A 23804-nucleotide genomic window follows, 5' to 3' on the forward strand; every position below is an offset into this window, starting at 1 on the left:
AGATGAGAACGTCACACGAGCGAAGGCCATAGTGGCTTTTGGTTCTTTGAAAAAGAGTATGCGAATATGAAGGAACGGAGCCAAGAAGAGCCTTATAGATTCTGCGTAGACTCACCATTCAGATTTAATGTAAAGTTCACCGCTGCATCATACACACACATGCCACCGTAGTGAAAGATGTTGGAACATTCATAATGGTTCTGCCGTTCAGGTGTCTCTGCGTGACGGTGAGCTAGCATGCACAATATACCAGGAACATGAAACTGGAGCAGCAAAATGGAATTCAGCCATCATTCATTTCCCCCACTGCAACGTGATAAAACTTCTGCTGTGGGAAAAAAAAAGACCTGTACGATCATCAAATGTATTGTAGCATCATAATTTTCATGTGAAAATCTCAAAGACGTCAGTTTTCATGAGCTGAAAGAAAAGGGAAAACAGTCATTTCCTCAGCTTTGTGATAATGTGTGGTACAGCTAATCCAAGGGGGGTTAAGTTTATTTAGCTAAAGAATAAGGAGAATCCTCTTAGCCCAAAAAGGAACAATTCACTAGGACAGTGCTCTCCTTGGAAATATGGTGGTAGCATAACAAATCAAAAAGTGAAATATCCAAGTAAAAAAAAAAAATTGACTATGAAAATATGCAGAGTATTTTTCATAACATTGTCTCACCTCCTGCAGGGTTTCAGCTGCTAAGAGGAGGGATTTTGGGATTTACTGCCAACATCCTGGAGAACAGTACGAGTTTAAGAACTGGTCACTTGATGAATGAATTCTGATTCTACTGTATATTTTTTTTATATTAGCATCTAATGTTGAGGTTGCAGATTTTGCAGCCGACATTTTGGAACAGCGCGCTAATAGCGTGTTGGGTACGCGCGGACAGCCTATGAGCAAACTGAATCTCCACCCCACCAGTAGGTGGAGTATAAGCCCCGGTCACCAAGCGGAAAAACCATTTCGACAACAGAAATGTAGAGCAAGTAAAGCAAGGCCCTCACCTACAGTACGTATAAAAGTCATATTGTAAGCATACTAAAACCAAAAAGGGTAGTGTTTTTTTTTTTCAATTTCCACTGATAAACCCTGGTAAATGTTTGACACTGTCCCTTTAAATTGTTTTATGGGGGACAAATATTTTGTATTTCATGAAATGAACTCTTAAAAAATGCACGGCTTTGTTCTCCATCCACACAATTAGCTGAAATATGAGATGATTTTAATGACATGACGTCATAATCGCAACATACACAACAGCTTCACAACAGGAAATGACTGCGTTTATTGCATCGATCCATTTGCATGAGCCATACGCATCTGCGTATTATTCTCCCCACGACTTTATTTATTTATTTATTTATTTATTATTGTTTGTTTGCATCGAGCACTTTGCAGCCGGAGCACACTGACTGACGCAAGTGAAGAGATCCCGCATTACGTCATCGCAAAAGGCCACTCACTGGAGGTAAAGCAGCGGCTGCGTGTGTGTGTGTGTGTGTGTGTGTGTTGTTTGAGCTCAGCCAGTGCGCCGCCGCCGCCGCTGCCCGGAAAATTTCCACAACACGAGCTTCCTGCAGGAGAACGAGCGGCTCAGGAGCGGCCAGCAGCCTTCGTGCAACGATGCCGCTGCAGCCTACACCAAAGAAGAAGTAGCACCGCAGGACACGGTCCACCGACCCCGGCAGTCCGACTCCTGAAGGGGGAGAGAACAGTGATGTTGCATGACAACATGCCTCGATACAAATTCTGGTAAGTCTCATGCAAGTGCGCCGCAGCTGCAGCTGTATGGAGCCGCCGCTGCTGCTGCTGCTGCTACAGCGGCTGCTGAGCTGAACAGGAGCGACCTCGGCTTGAAATGAGTTTAATTATCAAGTTTTGACGATGAAAACGAGGGTTGAAACACGGAGAAGATGCAGTACAATCGCATGTATGGAGACTGATTACTTGTGTAACAGTGGGACCTTTGTTTCTGGTCCATACAGGTGTCAGTGAGTGACAGGTGATGCTTCACTATTAGGTGCCTGTTGCCTGTTTGGCTTCATTTTTTTTTAACCTTTGGTCAATGTTGTGTTGGAATTTTGCTGTTTGTATTGTCCACAAGAGACAAACATGACACCGCTATCAATCTATTTTTTGAGCTCCTGATTTAAATGCAATCACGTCCCACGTGAAATGCAAATGTAAATATACTGCATTTCCACCTATTCTGTTTGTTATGCTTCAAAATTCAAATAGTCTACACGAGAAAGCACTCAGAGAGGGCAAACCTCCGTCAGCCAGTTTCCCACAGTGTCAAATATACCCCTAAATCTGGATCATGACCAAAATCTAATACTTTTATTCCTTGGGCCGCGACCTACATCTCCTGGAAATGTCATCCGAGTCTGTGCTTTTCTGTTTGGAGTTATGTTGCCCACAAACAGACAGACGTGGCCAGGAACATGACCTCCTCAGCAGAGGTAATAACAGTGTCACGGAGAGTGCCGACAACTGCAAATTTGTAGGTGCAGAGTTTTTGGCCTTTTTGTAGCTGAAACCATGGCGATCATCAGCAGGCGACAGAGAGCACATGGCCCTGCAGACAGCAGGCATCACTGACTGGTACCACACGGGGAAGAGAAAACTGTCTCATGGCCTCCACAGAAAAACACAGCAGCTGACTTACTTTAAGTCAATTGGTGCAGCTTTCTCTTTTTTTTTTCATTCCTGTCTCTGACTGGGATTGGAATATTTGGATGCCGGAGTTGTTTATAGTCTTATGATGTAAAAATAACTCTGGCCCAATCAGTGGCAACAGCTGCGATGAACTGTACACAGCCAAACACAGATTTCTCTGTAACTCAAGCAAGTGCTTGTGTTTGGACATGTTGTGTGACAATCTGTTCCGTGTACATGTGGGAGGATGTACATTAACGGTGTTGCAGCGACAGGAATAGACTCACAACATAAATAACTGACTAATAAGGCAATTTTTTTTATCGCTGGCCTGTGATGCTGTGGAAGTGAAGCCCCAAAGACAGAGTGAGTCATAACTGTGAGACTCATATTTTGGATTTGGCCGGTCCTTGCCTGACCAGCTATGACTGCCTGACTGTGATGTTGATTGTAAATGATGATTTGCTCTTTTTTTTTAAGAGGGGAAGTTATTTATTTAATGTTGCCAGTGTGACAGTGCCACAGAGAGGGAAAGAGTTATGCGTGCTGGGCACATGCCAGGACTGAGGTTTGGGGTCTGCAACTGGAGAGCCGGCAAAGCTGTGCAAGAATGTAGAGCCTTCTCATTTGTAGTTAAAGATAGAGGCAGTGCAGGCTGTATCGGTTCTAATTTCAGATATCGTCAGTCGGGGGCCGTGCTTTTAGACCACTTTTGTTTTAATGATTCCTTGTCAGTCAGGAGCTGCGGACAATTGTGTCTGGGAGGAGAATCAACTCAGCTCAGGAAAGGGAAAGCAGCTCAACCATGGTGCTTTATGAAAGGTAGAGTATGTCGATCGCCTTGTTTCCTACTCCAGCGTTGAATCTCTGTACGGTCAGCTGGTTTAATGTCTGCAATAGATTGTATTAAGGTCACATAGCTGGAAGTCAGGAGGTGGTTGCTTGTGCCGTGGAAAAGGATATTGATGTTAATCTGTGAAAGAGCATGTATTTTGTACACTTCATTCAGTGTGGAAGTGATGAATGGCCTGGCATATCCATTACTTCCAGGATGACAGTGGACTCCCCGCCGCGGACATTGCTGTGTTTACATCCAACACTGCTGTTTACAGTTGTAGATTACAACAACCAAGTCATTATTTGTGTTTTTGCACACTTTTTGTCCATTGCATTACACTATTCTCATGGATCTTCCGCTGGGTCAGGATAACGCACCATCATATTTACATATTAACATTTTTTCCTCTTAATCTTGTTTTCCTCTTAAAGGTACAGTGTTTAAAATGTAGGTAACATTGCATATTGTAGCTGAATATCACAGCTCTCCCTCCCATATCAAGCATCAAAATAAAACTGCAAAAAATGGTGCTCCTTATATAAATATAAAAAGGCTGATTGTGGGCGAATGAAATAATAATTCACACAATCAGGTGATCAGGTGTGCACTTAATTAAGTACAATTGTTTTATCTTCAATTTAAATTAATATCATTTCACCTTCACTTCACACACTTGGCATTTTAAACTGGATTCCATCGAGTGGCATAACTGACTGCTCGCACCGACTGAAATCAGAGGAAGGATAGCAAAGGGAAAGAAATCATGCTGTTGTTTGCTTTTTAACACCAGGCTAATTTTAATTTCCGCACCACAGGCAACGGCAGCATAATATCCAGGTCTACCAATTACTGTCAGAGTAATTTGAAATAACATGCCTGAACGATTGTCTCGCAGAAAAAGTGCTTTTCGAGCCACTCGCCCAGGAAGTGCCACTGAGTTCTCAACTATCATCCCACTGAGCGTTATCTCACAAGATATTAACTAGTGCACAAAACTTTCCTCTACAAACTTTGCTTGTCTGCAGTGGGAGGTGTTATGTGTGTGTGTGTGTGTGTGTGTTGGGGTGGGTGGTTTACCGCTATGTTTTTACGAATGGAGTGGCTGGGATCTTTGCTGTCATGGCAACCAACCACATGACTAGGTGTATTAGATTGCCTCGGACATTGTGCAGTGAGGCGTGGTGTGAGCATTCTATGCTGCTTTAGCCCTTTGAAAGTCTTGTCCTTTGCTTACTTAAGTACCCGCCCCCCCAACAGCCAAAGTAACCTGTCATGTGGAATGGTCCAATCATTTCTCATTGGGCACAATGAGTTGGGGTGCCCCTGTTTTTCCACCTTAATGCTTTGGGAAGCCTGTATTTGAGTCAGTCTGGTCATTTTACCTCCTCCTTCAAATAGTGATTGTCCAATGATAGTTGACTCGGTGAAGTAGGCCTATCAGATTTTTCATTCACAAAGTTCCTTTGTCTAGCCTCAAGAGTAAACGTTTAAGAAACACTTCTCCCCATTTGTCCTTTCAGGCTACTGTAGAAACATGGCAGCACAAGCACAAGGCCTTTGTAATGTAGTGCCTTTGCCTATTTGCACAAATAAAAGGCTTATTGTAAGAGCCTCAAAAATCGAGTTATTTTTTATTTTAAAGTGACTTTTACAGACATACTCACTTAGAATTTTCTCTGGTTGCCAGGAACTGTCATTTATAGAGGTCGACTGATCTGGTGCAGCCTATGACCAATGTACTGTATATGATGTAAATTTGTTTACGTGCGATTATACACTTTTTTCCCCTGTATGTTTTATTGAATATAACCAGAATCCCCAAGCTGTGACGGTCCAAAAAGGGCCCCCAATAGCCCTCTTTGCCCAGGGCCCCCCAGAGACCCTAGAAACTGCTCTGAACATATGAGTAGAAATGATACACAAAATTGCTTAGCTTAAATGTACACAAAAAAACAACAACACAGTTTTGACTCATCAGCATTTGTCAAGATTCTGACAACAAAAATGTCTAAACGTACTGTACATCAATAATAGCATTTGAAAATGGTAAAAATCTACCAGATTATTCATAGTCAGGATACCAATAGTCATTTTCATAGTAATAATGTGTAATTTAACATGAAATATCCCAGAAGAAATGGGAGTGGCATTGTGCCCAATGGACATAATATTGTCACAGTGTGTCTACTATGTTATCTGAGCTTTACTACATTCAGTGTCCTAAAATAATAGCACTTCAGTTTTTGTAGTCATAATAAACAGAATGTGGCACAAGTTCAATAGGAAGCACATTTTCAGTGGTAGAACAATATTAAGCCTAAATTGAAACAAATTCGGGATACATGGACTCTGACATTGCTTTCCCCTCTTCCTGACCAGAATGATTGAAGATTCCAGACGGAGAAGTGACAACATGGCAGATAGAAGGCAACTGTTTGTCGAGATGAGTAAGTGCTCCCGGACACAGCTCGGTGTGATTTATGCAGGCCTGTTTTACACGCTGACCATAAAAATGGCAAATTACTCTCTGCAACTTTCATGTAACACGTTTTCCTCTCTTCACTAGTTTCAACCAGATTGATTTTTAACACTGGCCACTTTCACTATTTACACAAAATGAAAATGCGCTTTTATGTTTGTTTCTTTTGTTTTTCTTTTTAAAATTTTAAGTGTTTAAGAGTTTGTTGAGCTCTTTTACAGCAGCTTTCTTGGGCCGAAATATGTAAACTCAAGTGCTACTTACTACATTAATGGAGATTCTGTTCTATTGAATCCTAATTCAAACGCTCTGGAACGCTTGTGTTTATCTAATTCTTAATGTCTAAATGGCTGCTATGAAATGGCTACTCTCTGCAGATCTTAAATATAGTTTGTGTTTACATTGGACAAGTGATTTCTCATGGCTGTAGAACTAGAAAAATAAATTAAGTATTGCATAATGTTTTTCTTTTTTTTAAATATTGAATAGTCTTGGCCTTCACACAACAAAGCAGACTACATGTTTTCAGATTCAGAGTTGCTATGTCTGACCTTATGTAATGACACATTCTTCCTCAGGGGCTCAGGATTTGGATTCCATACGATTATCAACATACAGAACAGCCTGCAAACTCAGATTTGTGCAGAAGAAATGCAATCGTGAGTACTGCACTAAGTATGTCTGAGCGAGTGCACCTCATTTGTTTGTCCCATTAAAAATGCCGATATCCCATTTCCCCGTTTGCTCTCCAGTGCATCTGGTTGATATCTGGAATGTCATTGAGGCTTTTCGAGAGAATGGGCTCAACACCATGGACCTCAATGCGGAGCTCTCTGTGGCTCGTCTGGAGATGGTGCTGTCCACTATATTTCACCAGCTGAATAAACGCATGCCCACCACCCACCAGATCAACGTGGAGCAGTCCATCAGCCTGCTGCTGAACTTCCTGCTGGCAGCCTATGACCCGTGAGCAGCCCATCACGTGATAGTCTGTGTACTTAGACGTCTGAGCTTTTGACGCGAGCTAACGTAGTGTTCAGTTGGACGTTGGAGTGTTAGAAAACAGATTGCTCGTGTTTAAAATTAATAATACTGTCACAACCTGCTGGTGTAGAGTGAATATTTTTGTGAGGGTAAGAGTGAAGTTAAACACCTTTGAATGTCACTTCAAGTTTGCGCTTTGAAGGAATACTTCAGCGTTTGCATTTAGCTTTGTATTACTAGCATAGGGGTAGTTTTTTTGAAAAATTGTGCTTCCCAACCTCAGTTTCCCCTGAGATGAGAAATATCTTCATTCTTTTCTTTGTTACGTGCCCACCAGTGACACTTGGTCCTGTTAGCGTAACTGTTAGCGACGGGACCTCGTTCCCAGAATGCTGCCATCTTTGCTAACAGTTACGCTAACAGGCCAAGTGTCACGCTAACAATATCAAACTGAGCTTGGGAAGCACAATCTTTCAAAAATACTACCCCTGTTCTAGTAATACAAAGCTAAATGCAAATTGGTGAAGTATTCCTTTAAGCTTGTGTCTTTCACAAAAAACTGTTGTATTCATTGCATTGTTGTAACAGCATTACACAAGGCCTTTACAGCTAAATGGCCATGATGTAAAGTGTATTTCCTCCTTTTAGGGAGGGCCATGGCAAGATATCTGTCTTCGTTGTGAAGATGGCACTAGCAACCATCTGTGGTGGGAAAATGCTGGACAAATTAAGATGTAAGCACACACAACAAATCCCTTTATTTTTCTTTTAATTGTGAAGAATGAAATTAAAATCAACCCTTTACCCTGCAATAAATCAGCTAATTCACTTTGTAAAGTTCACACAGTCCCTATTTTAAGTAATGTATTACTATTTATTATACAAGCGTATTGTTATATTTTTTGTATACGTTTACTCTAAACCTATTGCTCATAAAAAGCAGTACTGGCCTATTAATGGAGAATTCATTATTCATCATCTGATGGATGCAATTTATTACATAATCTACTAAACCTGTGCGTCCCGTAACAATAGTTCATGAAAGGAAAAGGGAGAGCCGTGTGGATGGTGTATTATACTGATTTGAATAACTGCTTTACTTTGATTTGTTTTACCAAATAAGTGGGATAATTGCATTGTGTAACGCATAATTAGCCGACTGTGGTGGCAATTAGTTTGATTCATTTGTATAATCTCTCCCTGCGTTTGTTTGCAGATATTTTTTCACAGATATCAGATTCTGCTGGAATAATGGCATACGCACAGTTTGACCAATTTCTGAGGGAGGTTCTCAAATTACCGATGGCGGTTTTTGAGGGGCCTTCATTTGGTTACACAGAACAAGCAGCGAGAACCTGCTTTGCACAGCAGGTGAGGGCTCTTTAACCGCAGCGCATGATCTGAACTGGATTCTGTGATTGTCTTAGCATTTAGCAGTGTGTGAGTGAATCTCCCCCTGTGCTGAACGTCAACAGAAAAAAGTCTCGCTCAACACATTCCTCGATACGTTGATGTCAGACCCGCCCCCTCAGTGTCTGGTTTGGTTGCCGCTCATGCATCGGCTCGCCAACGTGGAGAACGGTGAGAAGGCACACAGAATATTTATGAACGGGAAAAGGCAGCAGGTCTGGGAGGATGTAAAGTTCAGCTTTGCATCATAATCTTCAGTCACCACAATCTTGTCAAGCAGACACCCACCACAAAACACACACATACACACCCCCAGTAAATAGGAACTTTACACCTTGTGCATGAGAGTGTGTTTGTGCTTGTTTGTGATGCACTCATCATCTGGAACTACCTCCATGTTAGCAAAAGGGACAGTGTGACCTAATCGGTTTGATGCTGCCCTGGGTTGATTGGTGTGTATTTGTTGAAAATCAAATCAACAAAGCAGGCTTGATATCCCAGCACATCTGTGCATAAATGAATGTTAATCAATCCTCTACTTGCTGCGTTGTGCAGAATATCTGGGTTTGCTGTCACATCTGTTTGTGCATCTGTAAGGCCATATGTGTGTGTACGTGTGTGTACTATGTGTGTGTGTCTGACCCCTCCTCTCCTCCCTGCAGTCTTTCACCCGGTCGAGTGCTCCTACTGCCATACTGAGAGTATGATGGGCTTCCGCTACCGCTGCCAGCAATGTCATAATTACCAGCTCTGTCAGGACTGCTTCTGGAGGGGGCATGCCAGTGGTTCCCATAGCAACCAGCACCAAATGAAGGAGTATACGTCATGGGTAAGGTGGGGGTGGGAGGAAGGAAGAGAGGGGCGGGCAGAGGGGAGGTGTGTCTGCACTGGACCAGTCATTGTGGCCATTCTCGCTCTGCTTCACCACAATTTTCAGGCCATCAAATGTTCGGCACAGGTGACAGAAATGCTGTCGCGACGCCACGTGTGCTGAGAAAGAAATTAGCGTCTTCGCGTTCCTCATAATCTGTCTCTCACTGCTGTGTTTCTCCCCAGAAATCCCCTGCTAAGAAGTTATCCCGTGCACTCAGTAAGTCACTGAGCTGTGCATCCAACAGAGAGCCTCTTCACCCCATGTTTCTCGAAATGCCAGAGAAACCTCTCAACCTAGCTCATATTGTGTGAGTTCATCTTCCTTCTGTTTTCTGTGCAACAGAGAAACATAGAAATCTGGCTCTGCAGTCGGAGGGAATCACTTTTAAATACAGAATTTCATCCTGTAGCTGCCTGTAAGCCTGCACTATTGGTTCACCTGATCAATGAGGCTTAATTATGTCTGAGAGAAGGATTGTAATCTGCAGTGCTTTGTGTTTTCTTGTAAATAATGAGACGAAGGCCCACACCAGCTCAGACTATGCGGCACACAGTCTTGTAATGGCGAAATTAGATATGGAACATAAAGCTACTTCTGCTGCTAATGCGTTCACTATAGGTTTGTGTGTTTTTCCCATTCACTATAAGACATTTTAACCTTTGAATGTAATAGTCTTCAATAGCAGCCAAAATACTAGACTTTTAAGCTAAGCAGGAGTTATTTGAAAAAAAAAAAAAATACATTTCTCTATAAGATTTTTATGTATTTAAATTCATTATTTTGTGCACAAAAGATTTGTGTCTATAATATGTATTCAGTAGGATGTTTTCCACTACACTCTGTACTACAGACAACTGTGATGAGATGTTTTGATTCCTTCCACTTTTAATTGTGAAGATTTTGTCAAATGTTTTTGCTGCTATACTTTTATTTTATTTTTTACAATTAGTGTCCAGTTGTAATAAATTATTTCCATTCCTTTCTTTGCTCTTTACTCTCCTCAAAATAGAGACACGTGGTGAGTTTGTTTTTTTGACTATTTAACAAACGAGAAACATGCTTTTATATTTTGTACTCTTTGTGCTAATCGACCCCCCCCCCCCCCGGCCGCCCCGCCCCCCCCCCCCCAGTGCCCCCCAGTCAGTGTCTATTACTGATTTCTCTGAGAGCAGTTGCTGTATTTGTTGATCCAGTCATCTGTTCCTCAAGCCATTGCATGTTGTCCTTGTTGACCACATCCTTACTAATTGTACTGCATTTTGTTGCCCCATTCTGTTCCATGTACAGAAAGTTATGTACTGTAGCGCAAAGCCAACCACAAATAATCGATCTGAAATCCACAACAATGGAAGAATTTACATTACAAAATAAGTGAAAAGGCAATTTGTTTTAATACTAGTATTTGGAAAAACTAATATTTGTTTTCCTCCACAGGCCTCCTAGACCTGTAAACATCACCAATGACTACTCATTCTCCCACTCCATGCCTACATCAGGGAACCCGTACTCCACCAAAAAGTGAGTATACCACAGGCTGAACAATGGACGTCCTGGATTTTACAACAGCTCTTTTCAGTTTGCCATGGTCCCTGAAGGCCCCCTGTCCCGTAGATTCACTCCGTGACCCACACTGTCTTTAGTTTCTAGCGGTGTGTGTATGTGTACGGGTGTGCGTGTGTTTCACCATGCCTTTCGTGGTTTCTTGGCCCTGAATGTAAATGACTTGCCTTACAGCAAGAATAATGATGTTGAGCACATAAAGCCCTTGACTGAGGCTGCTCCACATCTGTTGAAAGGGAAAGGGTAAGTGACACAGGTGTGCACATATGAATGCATATGAATGCAGCTCAAATGCATGCGTGCACTAATATAGATAATAATAACAGGGCATTACCTAGAGTGCTTATCGTCCTGAGGAGACTATTGGCAAACTGGTTTTCTTGGAGAGGGGCTCACACTGTTGCACTCTAGGGGCTATTTCAAAGACGCCAGATGAAGCATGCATCATAAAAATCGCTGGCCATTAGTTTAGAGTGCCTGTCACAGTCTTTTCAGTCACATAAAACTGGAAATGTCTGACTGCTACATTTCTAACATAATCTACGTTGAAGTTATTGCACCTCAACTGTATAAATTCCCTTAAATCATTTTTGTTATGATAAATGTGAATAGAGATGTCTGTTTAGATGATTAACCTTTTTTTGTCAGTCGCTGGTTTTTCTTGTAACGACAAAGTCTCTGGGCTGCTCTGCACCTGCGTATATGATGTGGACAGGGTTTCAAGAGCAAACACTACTCCCTTTCATGACATATATAAAAACATACAGAATGTGATGAGTGATGAGTAATTACAGCTTATTCTCTCCGTGTGCGTGTCAGAGCATCTGACACTGCAGTTGCTCTTTGCACAGGCTAGTGACTGATGAGATGACTTGATTATGTTTCTAATGTACAACGTTTATAAAAGTGCATGGAATAAATAGTTAAAGGGGCATTCCAGACATTTATTACTGTGTAATCTGTTGGAAGATTGTGATATTTTTGTTTTAAAAACAAAAATCCCTCAATCCAACACAATATGCCTCCTTACTTTCTTCATGGGCCCAATTTCTGCTGCATGCCTTTTGCTCATTTGGGTGAAAAAAACAAAAAAAATACAGATACCAAATACAGAGTGACTCTTAATTTGATTGTTTTTTAAATGTTTTTATTATTATTATTTCACTCTCACAACCTCATTGTGTTCGGGTGTTTGTAGCAAGTTTATCAGCCAGCCATTGAAAATAGTGGAACATTCAGTGGTTTGAAGGACGGCTCTGGAGTGTGTTGCAGAAGCAACATAGTTTCATATTTGTTGTTTTTCTCTTTGCTGCATTGCCAGAAACAAATGGTTTTAAATGTGAGTTACCAATGCTTAATCCACATAATGCATAAATCAGCGGCTGTGTGCAAACACTTTGGCTTAAACAGCTTTTCAGTGATATTATGTTACGTTGTGTTTACAGCTTGTTCCTCTGTTCCTAAGGCAAAAGGGAAATATAAATGACTTATTTTACTCTTGTATTCCTGTGTCTAATTCGCTGGCTGATTCTGGTGCGGTGTCCAATGACGTTAGTTGACATATTTTCTACATAACAGATGAAAAAGGTGCAAATGCCTCATAACTGATGTTGCTCAATGAATAAAATGATGACTGTGCATGGTCGATATGTATTTAGAGTGAGCGTTTGGGTCAAAAATTATGACTTTTAATAGTTTTCATAACAGTGACCTGAGTGAGTGCATGCAGCTCATGGAGTTCATGAGGCTTTATCGTGCTTTCCCAAACATAATATGGCCTTGTTTCTCTCTAGTCACCCATGAAAGGCTTCTTTTCAGCCACTCTTCTCCTCGTTTTGTTTTCTCTTTTAGCTTTCTCTTCCCTCTTGTCCCCCCCGTGCCTCCTCTTGCTTTCACCTGTGTAACGTTGTGTTTTATGTTTTGTGAAACCCTGGACTGTTTCAGGTTGAACTACAACCTTGATGTTGCCGATAGACTTGCAGACGAACATGTTCTGATTGGCCTCTATGTGAAACTCCTCCAAAACAACCCCAAAACCTGGTTAGTTGGTGTGCCGCTGTGTTTGCCAAACACCAGTGGAAACTATGTGGTCTGCTGCCGAACCCCCGCGGTCCTTCCCCTGATCTAACTCTGAACGTGCCGTAGTCCTAACGCTGCATGTGTCCATGACATTTGACACTTCCATCAACACATCATTGCTCTTCAGCAGTATTAAGTGTTTACTGTGACTGACTTGTATCCTAAGTGGACTGGAGTGGATTCTAAGTTTAAAGGTCATGTAGTAATGATGAGATTTAACATTTGTCTCATGTACATGTTAGTTGTCTCTGTCTGAAATAATGTGAAATAAAAACACAAACGCACATAGTCTGTAATTTGTTACATTATGTTGCATTACTCCAAATGCTGATTGCGGATTAGTTTGTTTCTTGGTATTTAGCTGCTGCTGAGATTTGACTTAATCAGCAAATCTCTAAAAGGTATTTGATATGTTTGATTAGGGCTGAACGATTTTGAATAAATATCTAATTGCGATGACTTTGACAGGAATTGCGATTTCGATATGAGTGGCAATATCAGAGGGAATGGTTATCACATTTGTGCATCATTTTTCCATTTCCATTTGAAAAAAACATATTTAAAAGTGTTTACTGTGTGATATTTGTATAGATCTGTGAGAAACAAAGATTTTTTGGCTCTAACAAACATTGTGTTTCCTGCGATTTGAAAATTGCATTAGGCCGTGTTGTAATTTCAATACAATTTCGATTGTTCAGCCCTATGTTTGATTCAGTAAATGCTGCATATTAATGAGAATATCTGCTTCTTTCTGTTGCACAGATGCTTATACGGGTGCTTATAAACAACACTAAGATAGTGTTGCATGTGTCTGCACTAATACTTGGCTTGTGGTGAAGTGCTATCTAACACCTTTGTCCACCTGTGTTCTCCGGAGCCTCTGCTGTCTGAAGCTTTTCTGATTAATCAGACCAACAAAATAAAACATTTTGGGGGATTTTTTTTGCATTTCTTTTGCTGCATATTTAATATCGCTTTCACCATGTATCATTAACTGTGTTATGTTGTGACGCCCATCTCTATTTTCCTCTTGATCAGTTTGCTAGAGAGCAGTAACCATCAAGATGAAGAGCACAGTCTCATTGCCCGCTACGCTGCTCGACTGGCTGCTGATGCTGCGGTGAGATTAAATATCTATATATATTACACACATTATTTTGGCAACAGTGGTTAGAGTCAAAATCCTGTCTTTGATTAGAAAAGGGTTTCACTTTTGCTGCTACTCCTTTTGCTGGGTTTCGTCCATTTTATTGCTAAGATGAAAAAGGGTGGTGATCATTTCTAAGCAGACTCGTATGTCAGTTTATCCTCTGAACAGATCTTGATGGATGTCTGGTGACTTAACCGTTTTATTCCCCCTCAGAGATATTAAATAAGGTAGCAGATGACATCATCCTGAAGTAAAGCCAGCTCACGTGATGTCTCTTGCTTGGTTTCACCAACAGGCTCAACAGCAGCGGATCCCCACAGACCTTCCCTGCTCTCTGGATGCCAACAAACAGCAGAGGCAGCTCATTGCTGAGCTTGAGAGCAAAAACAGGTCAGGGATGACTGCCTTGGTGGATACTGTTCGGCCCTTTTGTCTTTGTCTCTGGACAAATTCTGGGACACTAAAAGCTTGTCAATTTTAGGGATAAAAAAGGCAGCTAAAATATTCAACTGGGTTATCTGTCAGGGCTTTAACTTATGTTTCTACATCGTTTTTGTCGCTTATGTGGGATCCACATTGTGTTGAGCTTTGAGAAATTACTTTTGCAAACACATGCAGTAAATAAATGAGTACTGTTGTTGCTACCTTGTTGTAATAGATGTACCACAAAGCACGTACACATTGGAGTATAATTATTTTTAAATTTCTCATATAATAACAGTTGCATTAATAATGGCTGTTATTATTAATAATAACAATAATAATAATAATAATAATAATAATAACAATAATAATAATAATAATAATAATAAATCATCAATCAAATCAGTAATCAAATGAAAAAAATATATAGTTTATAATATTATTACTTGTAAGTAAAACAGTTTGGAGCACCTACTAAAAGTTTCAGAAGTGAATTGTACTGCTAAAAAAACAAAACAAACAGTTGTTCAGCAGTTTGATACGTGCTTGTGTATACACACTAATGCTTCCATAGTCAGGTTTGATAGTTTTGCTTGACAGAGCACTCTTTCAGAAAAAGGACATACAAATAATGTAACACTGTTCCTGCTCAAGAAGACCAAATAGAGGTAGAATAATAACATCCACAAAGACACAACACAGCATGTCTAAATTCATAATTTGCATGGTTGTCTCCCAATCACAGAGAAATCCTGCAGGAAATCCAGCGTCTGCGTCTCCAGCATGAGGAGGCCTCCTTGCCACCTCCTGACAAGGGTCAGCAGAATCCCACTCTGCTGGCTGAGCTTCGTCTTCTCAGGTAAATTTGCTTGCTCAATTCAACACACTAATCGTTTTTATGGTTTTGCTGCAGTAGAACTTATACTCTATAATGGCAAATGAACAACAGATGCTCATCATGAGTTCCACCCCCCGTTTTTTGCCCACTGACGTGACATTATGGTATCATCACACTGTACAACTTGTTTCTCCTGTTAGGCAACGCAAAGATGAGCTTGAACAAAGAATGTCTAGTCTCCAGGACAGTCGCAGGGAACTCATGGTGCAGCTGGAGCAGCTAATGATGCTTCTCAAGGTACCAGAGACATGTCTCTCATCTCGCTCGCTGCACAGTAGTCACATACAGATTAAGTCGCCTTTGTGATTACTGGAGGAAGACACCCTCTGTACAGCACAATATGCTTGTGTTTTTGTTATTTTTTAAACATTTGCTTCTTGGCCATAATCAATTATGTTGCAGTTTACGTTTGCATGTTTATATAATAATACATGGACATGTAGTGCTTGTATGTTTTCTTTTTTCACATTGATGCAGCTGGTAGGCAATATGGCCAGATGATGAATGTACCTTGTATTACAGTTCCTCCCAGCTGTGGCTGATCACTCCAGCTAATGTAAAGCAAACACTGCACTTTACAGATGAGGAAACCTAAAAAAAACATGTCCATTAGAGGGCGTCCATCTTTAACAGCCAAACACTAGCATACTCTTAACATAAGATCTTGCTTTCACATAACTATCGACGATAATTAAGCATTACGAATATAGATGTGGTTTATTCATATCATTTCTTAATCAATTTTAAATCTAAATATGGGGTCACACAGTAGTTCAGTGGCAAACAGTGTTGCCTCACTGCAAGACAGTCACTGGTTCAGACCCCTGTTTGACCAAAGGGCCTTTTCGTGTGGAGTTTGCGTGTTTAAGTAGACTAGTTTCCTCCCACAGTCCAAAAGCATGCATATTAGGTTAAATGGACACTCTAAATCAGGGATCAGCAAATAAAAGCAATTGAATATTGGGCCAAAACATCGTATCTTCATCAGGCAAAATGCCTTAAAACCTCTTCAGTCAGAAACAAAAAAACCTGCATTTGCTGCCTTAAGCTAACAATAATGTGGACGTTTTTAAACACCAGCTTGTTGCGAAGACAAATCTGTGTGAGATACGTACTCGTACTTTATTAATATTTATTGCGCATCATTTCAATTTTAAGAATTACTGCTTCTTCTTTGAGCCTTAACACATAATTATAGTTATCTTACAGACATTTACTCCCCAAACACTGGCTGTCCATGACAACAGCATTGTTTTTGTTTTTCAAACCAAACATTTAGTTGAAGTTAACAATCAATTCCAGGGGTAGCAATCCAATTAGCCTAAAAAGATCAATGTTAATCCATTATAGCTGAATGAGGAAGCCACATGCCCATCACAACCTGGGGGAAACAGGGCCATGATTTATTTATTTATTTATATATTTATTTTCAGAAATACTCAGAAATACAATTTCTCTTATTTCATGGGCCATAAATATTGTTTTTCAGCTGGAGGAGGAACGGAAACAAGCTGTAAGTGTGTGAAAACCCCCAAGGGCAACAAAAGAGAGTGAAACTTGGACGCATGTTTGAAATGAATACTTGAACCTTAAAAACGTTTATCTTTCCAATAACAACAAAGAGATGGATTTACTTCAGTTCTTCTTTTTTACATATTTCGGAAAGATTTTGTTTACCAGACAAAAAACACACACGTGTGGTTTGGGTTGTGGGCATAACTGGAACACTTTTAGGGAGAAAACTCAGTTAAACAGCATGTTGAGTATTAGAATAATTTTGTGTTTGAGCTTAACGACTCTGCATATTGTACATTTCTAACGTGCATGTAATGTGTGCTGCTCACTAAACTTTTGTGGTCCACATTTAGGACAAAATGACCTCTTTATAACCTTCAAAAACTGTTCAACTGAATTGTTGCAGCTGCGCTTTGAGGTTCTGAGCTCTGAGAATGAAATTGACAGATTAGTCATGTGACATGCTGCTTATAGTGTTTGCCTTTATAATCACATATTATGTTATTTTTACTGTCTTGCCATTTTTGCATGATTTTCTCCCCCAGTCAACACAGTGGCACAACACTGAAAGTGCGTGTTTGTGTTGCAGACTCAGGGCCCGGGCTCTCCACGCTCTTCCCCCAGCCACACCATCAGCCGTTCAATCCCCACACCGATCCACTCAGACTCTGCTGTCACGACCCCGACTCACACACCTCAGGACTCACTCATGGGCGTGGGCGGGGACGTCCAGGAAGCCTTCGCTCAGGGTAAGTTATATGTACTTTAACAAATATACATGCATTTGGTTCCGAAATATGGCAAAGGTAAGGCTGACTGGAAGCTGTATATAGTAGAGCTAAGAGTAATGCTTTTTATTTGAAACAACATGTATAAAATCCTGATCTTTATATTTTTTTAATACTGTGTATGCCATTTCCTATATCCTCCTATGCACAAATCTATGTGGTGAACCAGAAATACGTCCACATGCCACATTTCGGATGCTTTTGTGCCGTGATTGTCTGTTCAGTCAGTAGCACTATCACAGCAAGAAGGCGCTGGGTTCGATTCCCGGTCTGTGACCTTTTTGTGTGGAGACAACAAAGATCTTTTCCTGATGTTCTTCTAATGTAAACATGACTTTTTTTTGATGCGGCACCAGGTTAGAGAGGGTCTAATTTTGTACAATTTACAGCATTAGTTTTGTGAAAGTCTCCCAAGTATCTCCAAATCTCTATAGTCAAGCAAAGTTAGTATGGAAACTGAAATGTCTCAAGACAAATTGCTTTCAAATCGAATCTCAATCTCGAATACCCAGCCCCATAATCAAACTAATCTTTTTGGGGGTCTATTTTTAAGGTCCGAGGAGAAATCTGAGAAATGACCTGCTCATCGCCGCTGACTCCATCACCAACACAATGTCGTCACTGGTCAGGGAACTCAATTCAGGTTGGAATAAATTCCAAAGTGCATGACCGCCTGTTTGTCCCTGAAATTTTTGTGTAACAGCTGACGTTATATCTCTTTGTATTTGTACAGAGGGTGGAAGTGAGAGTGAGAGCACTGCGGATTCAGACTTTGGACGCAGTGACCTGTTGGCAACGACCTCCTCAGATCCCTTCTTCACATATAAAACAAGGTTGTAATCAGATACACGTTGTCATCAATAATCGATAAATAAGAAATTCTACAAATGTTTGTGCTGTTGTAGGAGAGTGACTGTAATAAAGTGAGGAAAACGATGTCAAAGAATAAATATTGGTGTCGTCACTCTTCCATTTGATACATGTCTATGCATAACCTGAGATACTGCTTTAGTTCACCGCAGTGTTTTGAAAAATGTTGATTGTTGTTTCCCCAAACCTCGAAATGATAATATTCTCAAACCAGAATTATGTTGATGTTTTAATGATTCCATTGTTATATGGAGCAAAGAAACCAGAAAATATTAAAATGAAAGAAGTTGAAAAATCAGAAAGCTTGTTTTAATTATAAAAAAATAAATAAACCAATTCATCGATTATCAAAATAGTCCATGATTCATTTAGTAATCGATTCATAGTCAATTTATCAAATAATTGTTTGCTGCCTTGTAGTGTTGCTTTGTTAGATAGATGTGTTTGGAAAACGCCATGTACCTCAGGTCATTTCTTTCAACAACTGAATAAAATACGATGGTTCTTTTAAAAGACAACAAGTTTGTGGGATGGTTTTTCAGTATGAAATTAAATCATGTTCATTGGAAACAATTTTATAAACAGTATACCCTGTTTTATCTGGCATCTTTAATCTTGTATTAAACTGTGTGATCTGTGGCGTAGGATGACCAGTGCTGCAGATGCAGAGAGCTTTGAGAACGACCTAGAGCAGCAGCTGGAGGACGAGCTGAAGATGGAGGAGCTAATGAAGCACCGGCAGGAGCCAGACAAAACATGCATGGTGAGACCGAAACTACATTAAAGACAATAACTGCATTATCGAGTCCTGCTTCTCCGTTTAAATTCTAACCTGGTGTGCGTGCTGTGGTACAGGTGACTCTGCAGCAGTGACTGTGTCAGCCCATGTTACTGGTAAGTTTATAACACTGGAATATTAATGTTGTTGTAAACACACAAAACGTTCCTTTACTGCTGATAATGTCAGTATAAAATGCCATGTTTTTTGTTCGATATAGGTGAGCAATATGAAAAGCAACAATAGTAGAAGACACTGGATGGGCCAACACCAATGAGCACTGAAGAAACAAAGAATTTGAGTTGAAAACAATTGTTAAATCCAACCACAGAATACATTTATGTAAAGATATATATTTTTAACCAACCACATATTTAAAATAATACTGTGAGCTGATGTAAAGAGATGAATTAATGAGCTGTCTATGATACCACAGGTGCCATAAAAACGTCATGATTTGGGGGATTTTTTTTTTTCTTTATTTTGTCCTTTTTATATGAGTTGTAATCATTTTACAACAAAACGGTACGTACATTCAGTGACAATACTGATTATTTTAAATGTTCATGTTTCCGAGTTGGTTTTCAATGAAGTGAAAAGTTGTCTGGTTTATGTTTAGAATTATGTTTGAGTTGAAATGATTGCAATCTTTTGTAAATGGCCGAGATGGGCAGACTATGTCACTATTCCATAGATTTATTATTGTTGCTGTCAAGTGGCTTTTGCATTATTTTTCATTGTGACCTTTTTTATGGAGCAGGCAAACTGCTACTGATCAAATATACGTAAATAGAGTTCTTTGACTAGTCAAACCAATACACTATGCCTTAGCTGACTGCAAGCTTGTTCAAAGTGTCAATGCCACTTGTACAGTAGATAACAACATGACGAGATCAGCAGCAATGCTAGATGTGTTTACCGGGATAAATGAGGTGAAACTCGTTTTATCTGATGCTTGGAATGGATTTTATCTGCTAATATGTACACTGACTACATACAAATGGTTAAAGAAACATAAGTTAAAGACAAGATCAAAAGCATCTTAGAATATATTGAAATAAATATGTAACAGAGAGTTGAAATTCAAAGGTTAACACTGGTAAGGACATTGAACAATTTGTGTTTACAATTAAGGGTTTATGGATTAAGGTCTGATCATCACTCATTTGCCTTTGCGTCATTTGTTAGCACCAGTGCTCTCACACAAATCTTTGGATGACTTGCAAGACAAAAATACACACTCTTGATGTATTTTACCGAGTGCGCAAAACTTTACTCAGTCACTTTGAGAAAAGTGGCAAGCCAATCTAAAATCATAAATGTGTGAAATATATCTACTTTGATTTTTTTTTTTCGGAGCAAGTTTATAGCAGTGATTTTGCATGGTGGTGATGCATAATAAAGTGTTGACACAATATCACAATTTTTGCCTATGAACTCCTTCTCTCTTTCTTTTTCCATTCCAGAACGGCACACTTCAATTGGCTTGGTTTGGCAGTGCACATTTATTATCTGTCATAAATGCACTGTTGGCTGCCCTCAACCTATTGTCTATAATTCATCACACAGACTCACCATCTGAGGTAACATAAAAGCAGCCATCCAGCTCTGAATCTAACATTCATGTGGATATTAGGAAGGGGATTTCGCTCTCAGACTCGGCAGTATTATCAGCATATGAATCAACTGATAAGAGGTTTCATTATTATTATCATCAGTATTCAAAAAAATATATATATGTACAGCATATCAACAAAAGGCCCATATTTTCAACATTCAAAAACAGTATTCATCCATTTCCATACATATATGCTCCAAACTGATAACATAAAATAGTCCCACAATTAAGCTCTTTATGTGGTCATTGATGCACCGTCTCTCAGCACAGTTAGCAAGCTGCTATAATCATTGATGAATTTTATACAAAGCTTCGTCTTCATGTCTTTTATCAGGTGCATGACTGCACCCTGCTGTTAGAAGAGTGGGAATGCAGCTGTGTGCAGTCATTGATGGGAAAGCTACTTGCAAAATGTGAACTATGCTACTACTACTACTACTACTACTACTTTTTTGTATAATATGCTGCTGGATAGATAGATAGATAGATAGATAGATAGATAGATATGAAATAGAAAATATACATCACACCTGCAAACACATTAATAAAATGTCTCAATAAAATATGACAAATAGAAGAAAATATTCCACAACTGTAAAAAGAAAAGAAAGTATTCCAATACATATATGTATATATACATATCTATATGTGTGTGTGTAAAAATAAACGTATATCTTATAATATATATATATAATATAATAACGTGTGTATGTGTTTATACACGTATATACACATATATAAAAAATACAAAAAATAAGAACATTTAATTTAAAATAAATAATACATTTTGCGATTTTATGAAGGAGAAATACACGACAAACACGCTCAAGCCGGAAACCTGTGTGACGTTTCCCAGTGATCAACGCATCAACACGTGATTGGTCAATGTCACGACAGATGTCGCCCACGAGCCAATCAACTGCCACTTTGTTGACAGCCTGTCCAATCAGGTGTCCCCTCTCAGCTCGCTGTTGTAGTGAGTAAGTCTGGGACGTTTAAGGTGGGGTGACTCAGCCGGAAAACAGCTACTTTCCCTTTTTTTTAACACCTTGTAACCTGAGTTACTTCTATCTATCCACGGGTCGCAGTTCACTGGTGAGTCCCGTTTGCTTTGCTCAATAATTTCAATGTCGAGTTTCATTTGAAAGCTGCAACACTATACGTGTACGTGCATTAAAAAAAGCCTGGAGCGTGTTGACGTGGTTGTGTGATGTTAACCCAGGGTCAGGGCATATGTCGACTGTCACTGAACTGAACAATGTGTTAATGAGCTTACTGTAACTTGGCGGTTAGCGGAACGAGATGTTCTACCGTCACTGTAAGTACGAGTCTGTCTCGTTCAAACACTGTTGTTTTGTTCTCTTCACTGACCACGTAACTAGCATGTGTTTAAATCACTGTCTTTCTTTACGAGAGTTAGCTTCATTCACAGCAGCTAGCCGCCTCCTCACAGGGTTGCTTAAAAAATACTGTGAAATTAGCACATACAGGGTAGAATTACCTCATGCTCCCTCAATAATAAATCTCTGAAATGAACACTGATTGGATAGAATTGTCTCATTCCTCCATACCCGCCCATTAGCTAAGTAGTGAACACAGACGAGATGATGGGGTGACCATACCCCGAGGAATGGGACAGTTCCCCGTATCCTCGTGCATCCCGTTAAAAAGCACTAATTATAAGTCGATTGGGATGAATTTCCATTATCTGTGTAATAAATAATATGTTTAGCTTCTGCCAGGGCCGTTTCTAGCTTTATGGGGGTCCTAGGCAAGATGCTGTTTGGGGGCCGCTAGTTTGCCAAACACTGGGTGGAACAGTTTGTTGCATATTTTTTTTGCATTAACATTACGAATTGTACCAAAACAACCGACCCAAAAAATTAAATTTTTCTGCACCTTTCCCTTGGGTTACCAGAGTAATGGTACGGTATGGTGCGGATGGAGCTAGACCCACGATTGGGTGACAGAAAAGCATCACTTCCTTGTGACTGGTGTTTCTTTAACATTCTCATACAAAGCTTGACATCTTGTTGAGACAAACTGAGCAGAAAAAAAACGAGCTGCTCCAACGTTGTGTTGTTGTCTGTTGTGTCACGTTCAATGCTGTTGTTCGTTGTCAGTGCACTGGTACAAACTATGGCTTCTGCCAATAAGTGATGCTTTGCTTGTTGCACCACATTATTTTATGTGACCCTGTAGGTACTTTACACCAGTGCATTTTCGATTTTTGCACCTTTTAAAACCTTAATGGAAACTTAATAGTTCAAAAAATTTACAGCGCAGGGGAGAGCTGGGAATATGATGTCATTGTTTTCCAAAAGTACTGTATTTGCTTTTTACGCGGAAACACAAGATTCAGTTTTAAGATCTTCCCACTCAAAAAACAGAACGCCTCTCCGACAAAAAAAAAAAGAAGCATATTCACCTAAACCCATTTCTGTCTAAGGACAGGCCCTTAGATTAAAGATAAATGTAAGTAACTGCAATATTTTGTTTGTTTTGATATAGAATTTTGGGACATTTGATAAAATTTGCAACACATTTCAACAAAAAATGTTGTGTATCTCACCAACATACAGTCCTAGTGATTTATTTGGAAGTGTCACAAGGGGGAGCTGCACCTTTATCAGTCATTCCAGGACCTCATGTTTCCTAATGCTCTTGTTTACGATTGATGTTTTTCATTTAAAATTGTCCTCTTAAAAATGTATTTTTTTTAGTAACTTATGATAACTTACAGGTTACAGTTATTTTTATAACATTTTCATTTGAGTTTTTATTTTTACAATTAGTAATATTGTGACTTTATTTTGGTCACCATATTACTGACAGAAACGTTTCATATTTTTCCATGCCTACATGCCTTATCTTCTTCTTTATT

General features: G+C 39.8%; 2 protein-coding genes across 9 annotated transcripts in view; both read left to right on the forward strand.

Moving 5' to 3' along the window:
- The first annotated feature begins 1516 nt into the window (after window positions 1–1516).
- dtna (dystrobrevin, alpha) lies at window positions 1517–20725 on the forward strand. Of its 8 annotated transcripts, none has more exons than XM_058634762.1 (23): window positions 1517–1750; window positions 5874–5941; window positions 6552–6632; window positions 6726–6939; window positions 7606–7691; window positions 8174–8328; window positions 8433–8538; window positions 9030–9196; window positions 9424–9548; window positions 10676–10759; window positions 10976–11044; window positions 12746–12841; window positions 13919–14000; window positions 14326–14420; window positions 15199–15312; window positions 15492–15588; window positions 16841–16864; window positions 17456–17615; window positions 18208–18297; window positions 18388–18487; window positions 19170–19287; window positions 19380–19418; window positions 19523–20725. In XM_058634762.1, the coding sequence occupies exons 2-22, from the start codon at window positions 5875–5877 to the stop codon at window positions 19395–19397; spliced, it is 2148 nt and encodes a 715-aa protein (XP_058490745.1). In that variant the 5' UTR covers window positions 1517–1750; window position 5874; the 3' UTR covers window positions 19398–19418; window positions 19523–20725. The 8 variants fall into 8 exon arrangements, with proteins under 8 accessions (XP_058490745.1, XP_058490753.1, XP_058490738.1 ...); XM_058634770.1 differs by lacking the exon at window positions 1517–1750 and adding an exon at window positions 2920–3022; XM_058634755.1 differs by lacking the exon at window positions 1517–1750 and adding an exon at window positions 3345–3478.
- Window positions 20726–21901: 1176 nt separating this feature from the next.
- The window catches only part of mapre2 (microtubule-associated protein, RP/EB family, member 2), a 12113-nt gene continuing 10210 nt past the window's right edge, over window positions 21902–23804 (forward strand). The window contains exon 1 of the mRNA XM_058638610.1: window positions 21902–22015. The gene's annotated coding sequence lies outside the window, so the exon portion shown is untranslated. The remainder of the gene's footprint in view (window positions 22016–23804) is intronic.

Source organism: Solea solea, chromosome 1 (genome assembly GCF_958295425.1).
Source record: "Solea solea chromosome 1, fSolSol10.1, whole genome shotgun sequence".
In the NCBI taxonomy this organism is placed as follows: Eukaryota; Metazoa; Chordata; class Actinopteri; order Pleuronectiformes; family Soleidae; genus Solea; species Solea solea.

Coding starts and splice junctions, on each gene's coding strand:
- dtna (XM_058634755.1), top strand. Junction 7,692..8,173: donor AATGCTGGACAAATTAAGAT/GTAAGCACACAC, acceptor GTTTGTTTGCAG/ATATTTTTTCACAGATATCA. Junction 11,045..12,745: donor CATCTGTTGAAAGGGAAAGG/GTAAGTGACACA, acceptor GGACTGTTTCAG/GTTGAACTACAACCTTGATG.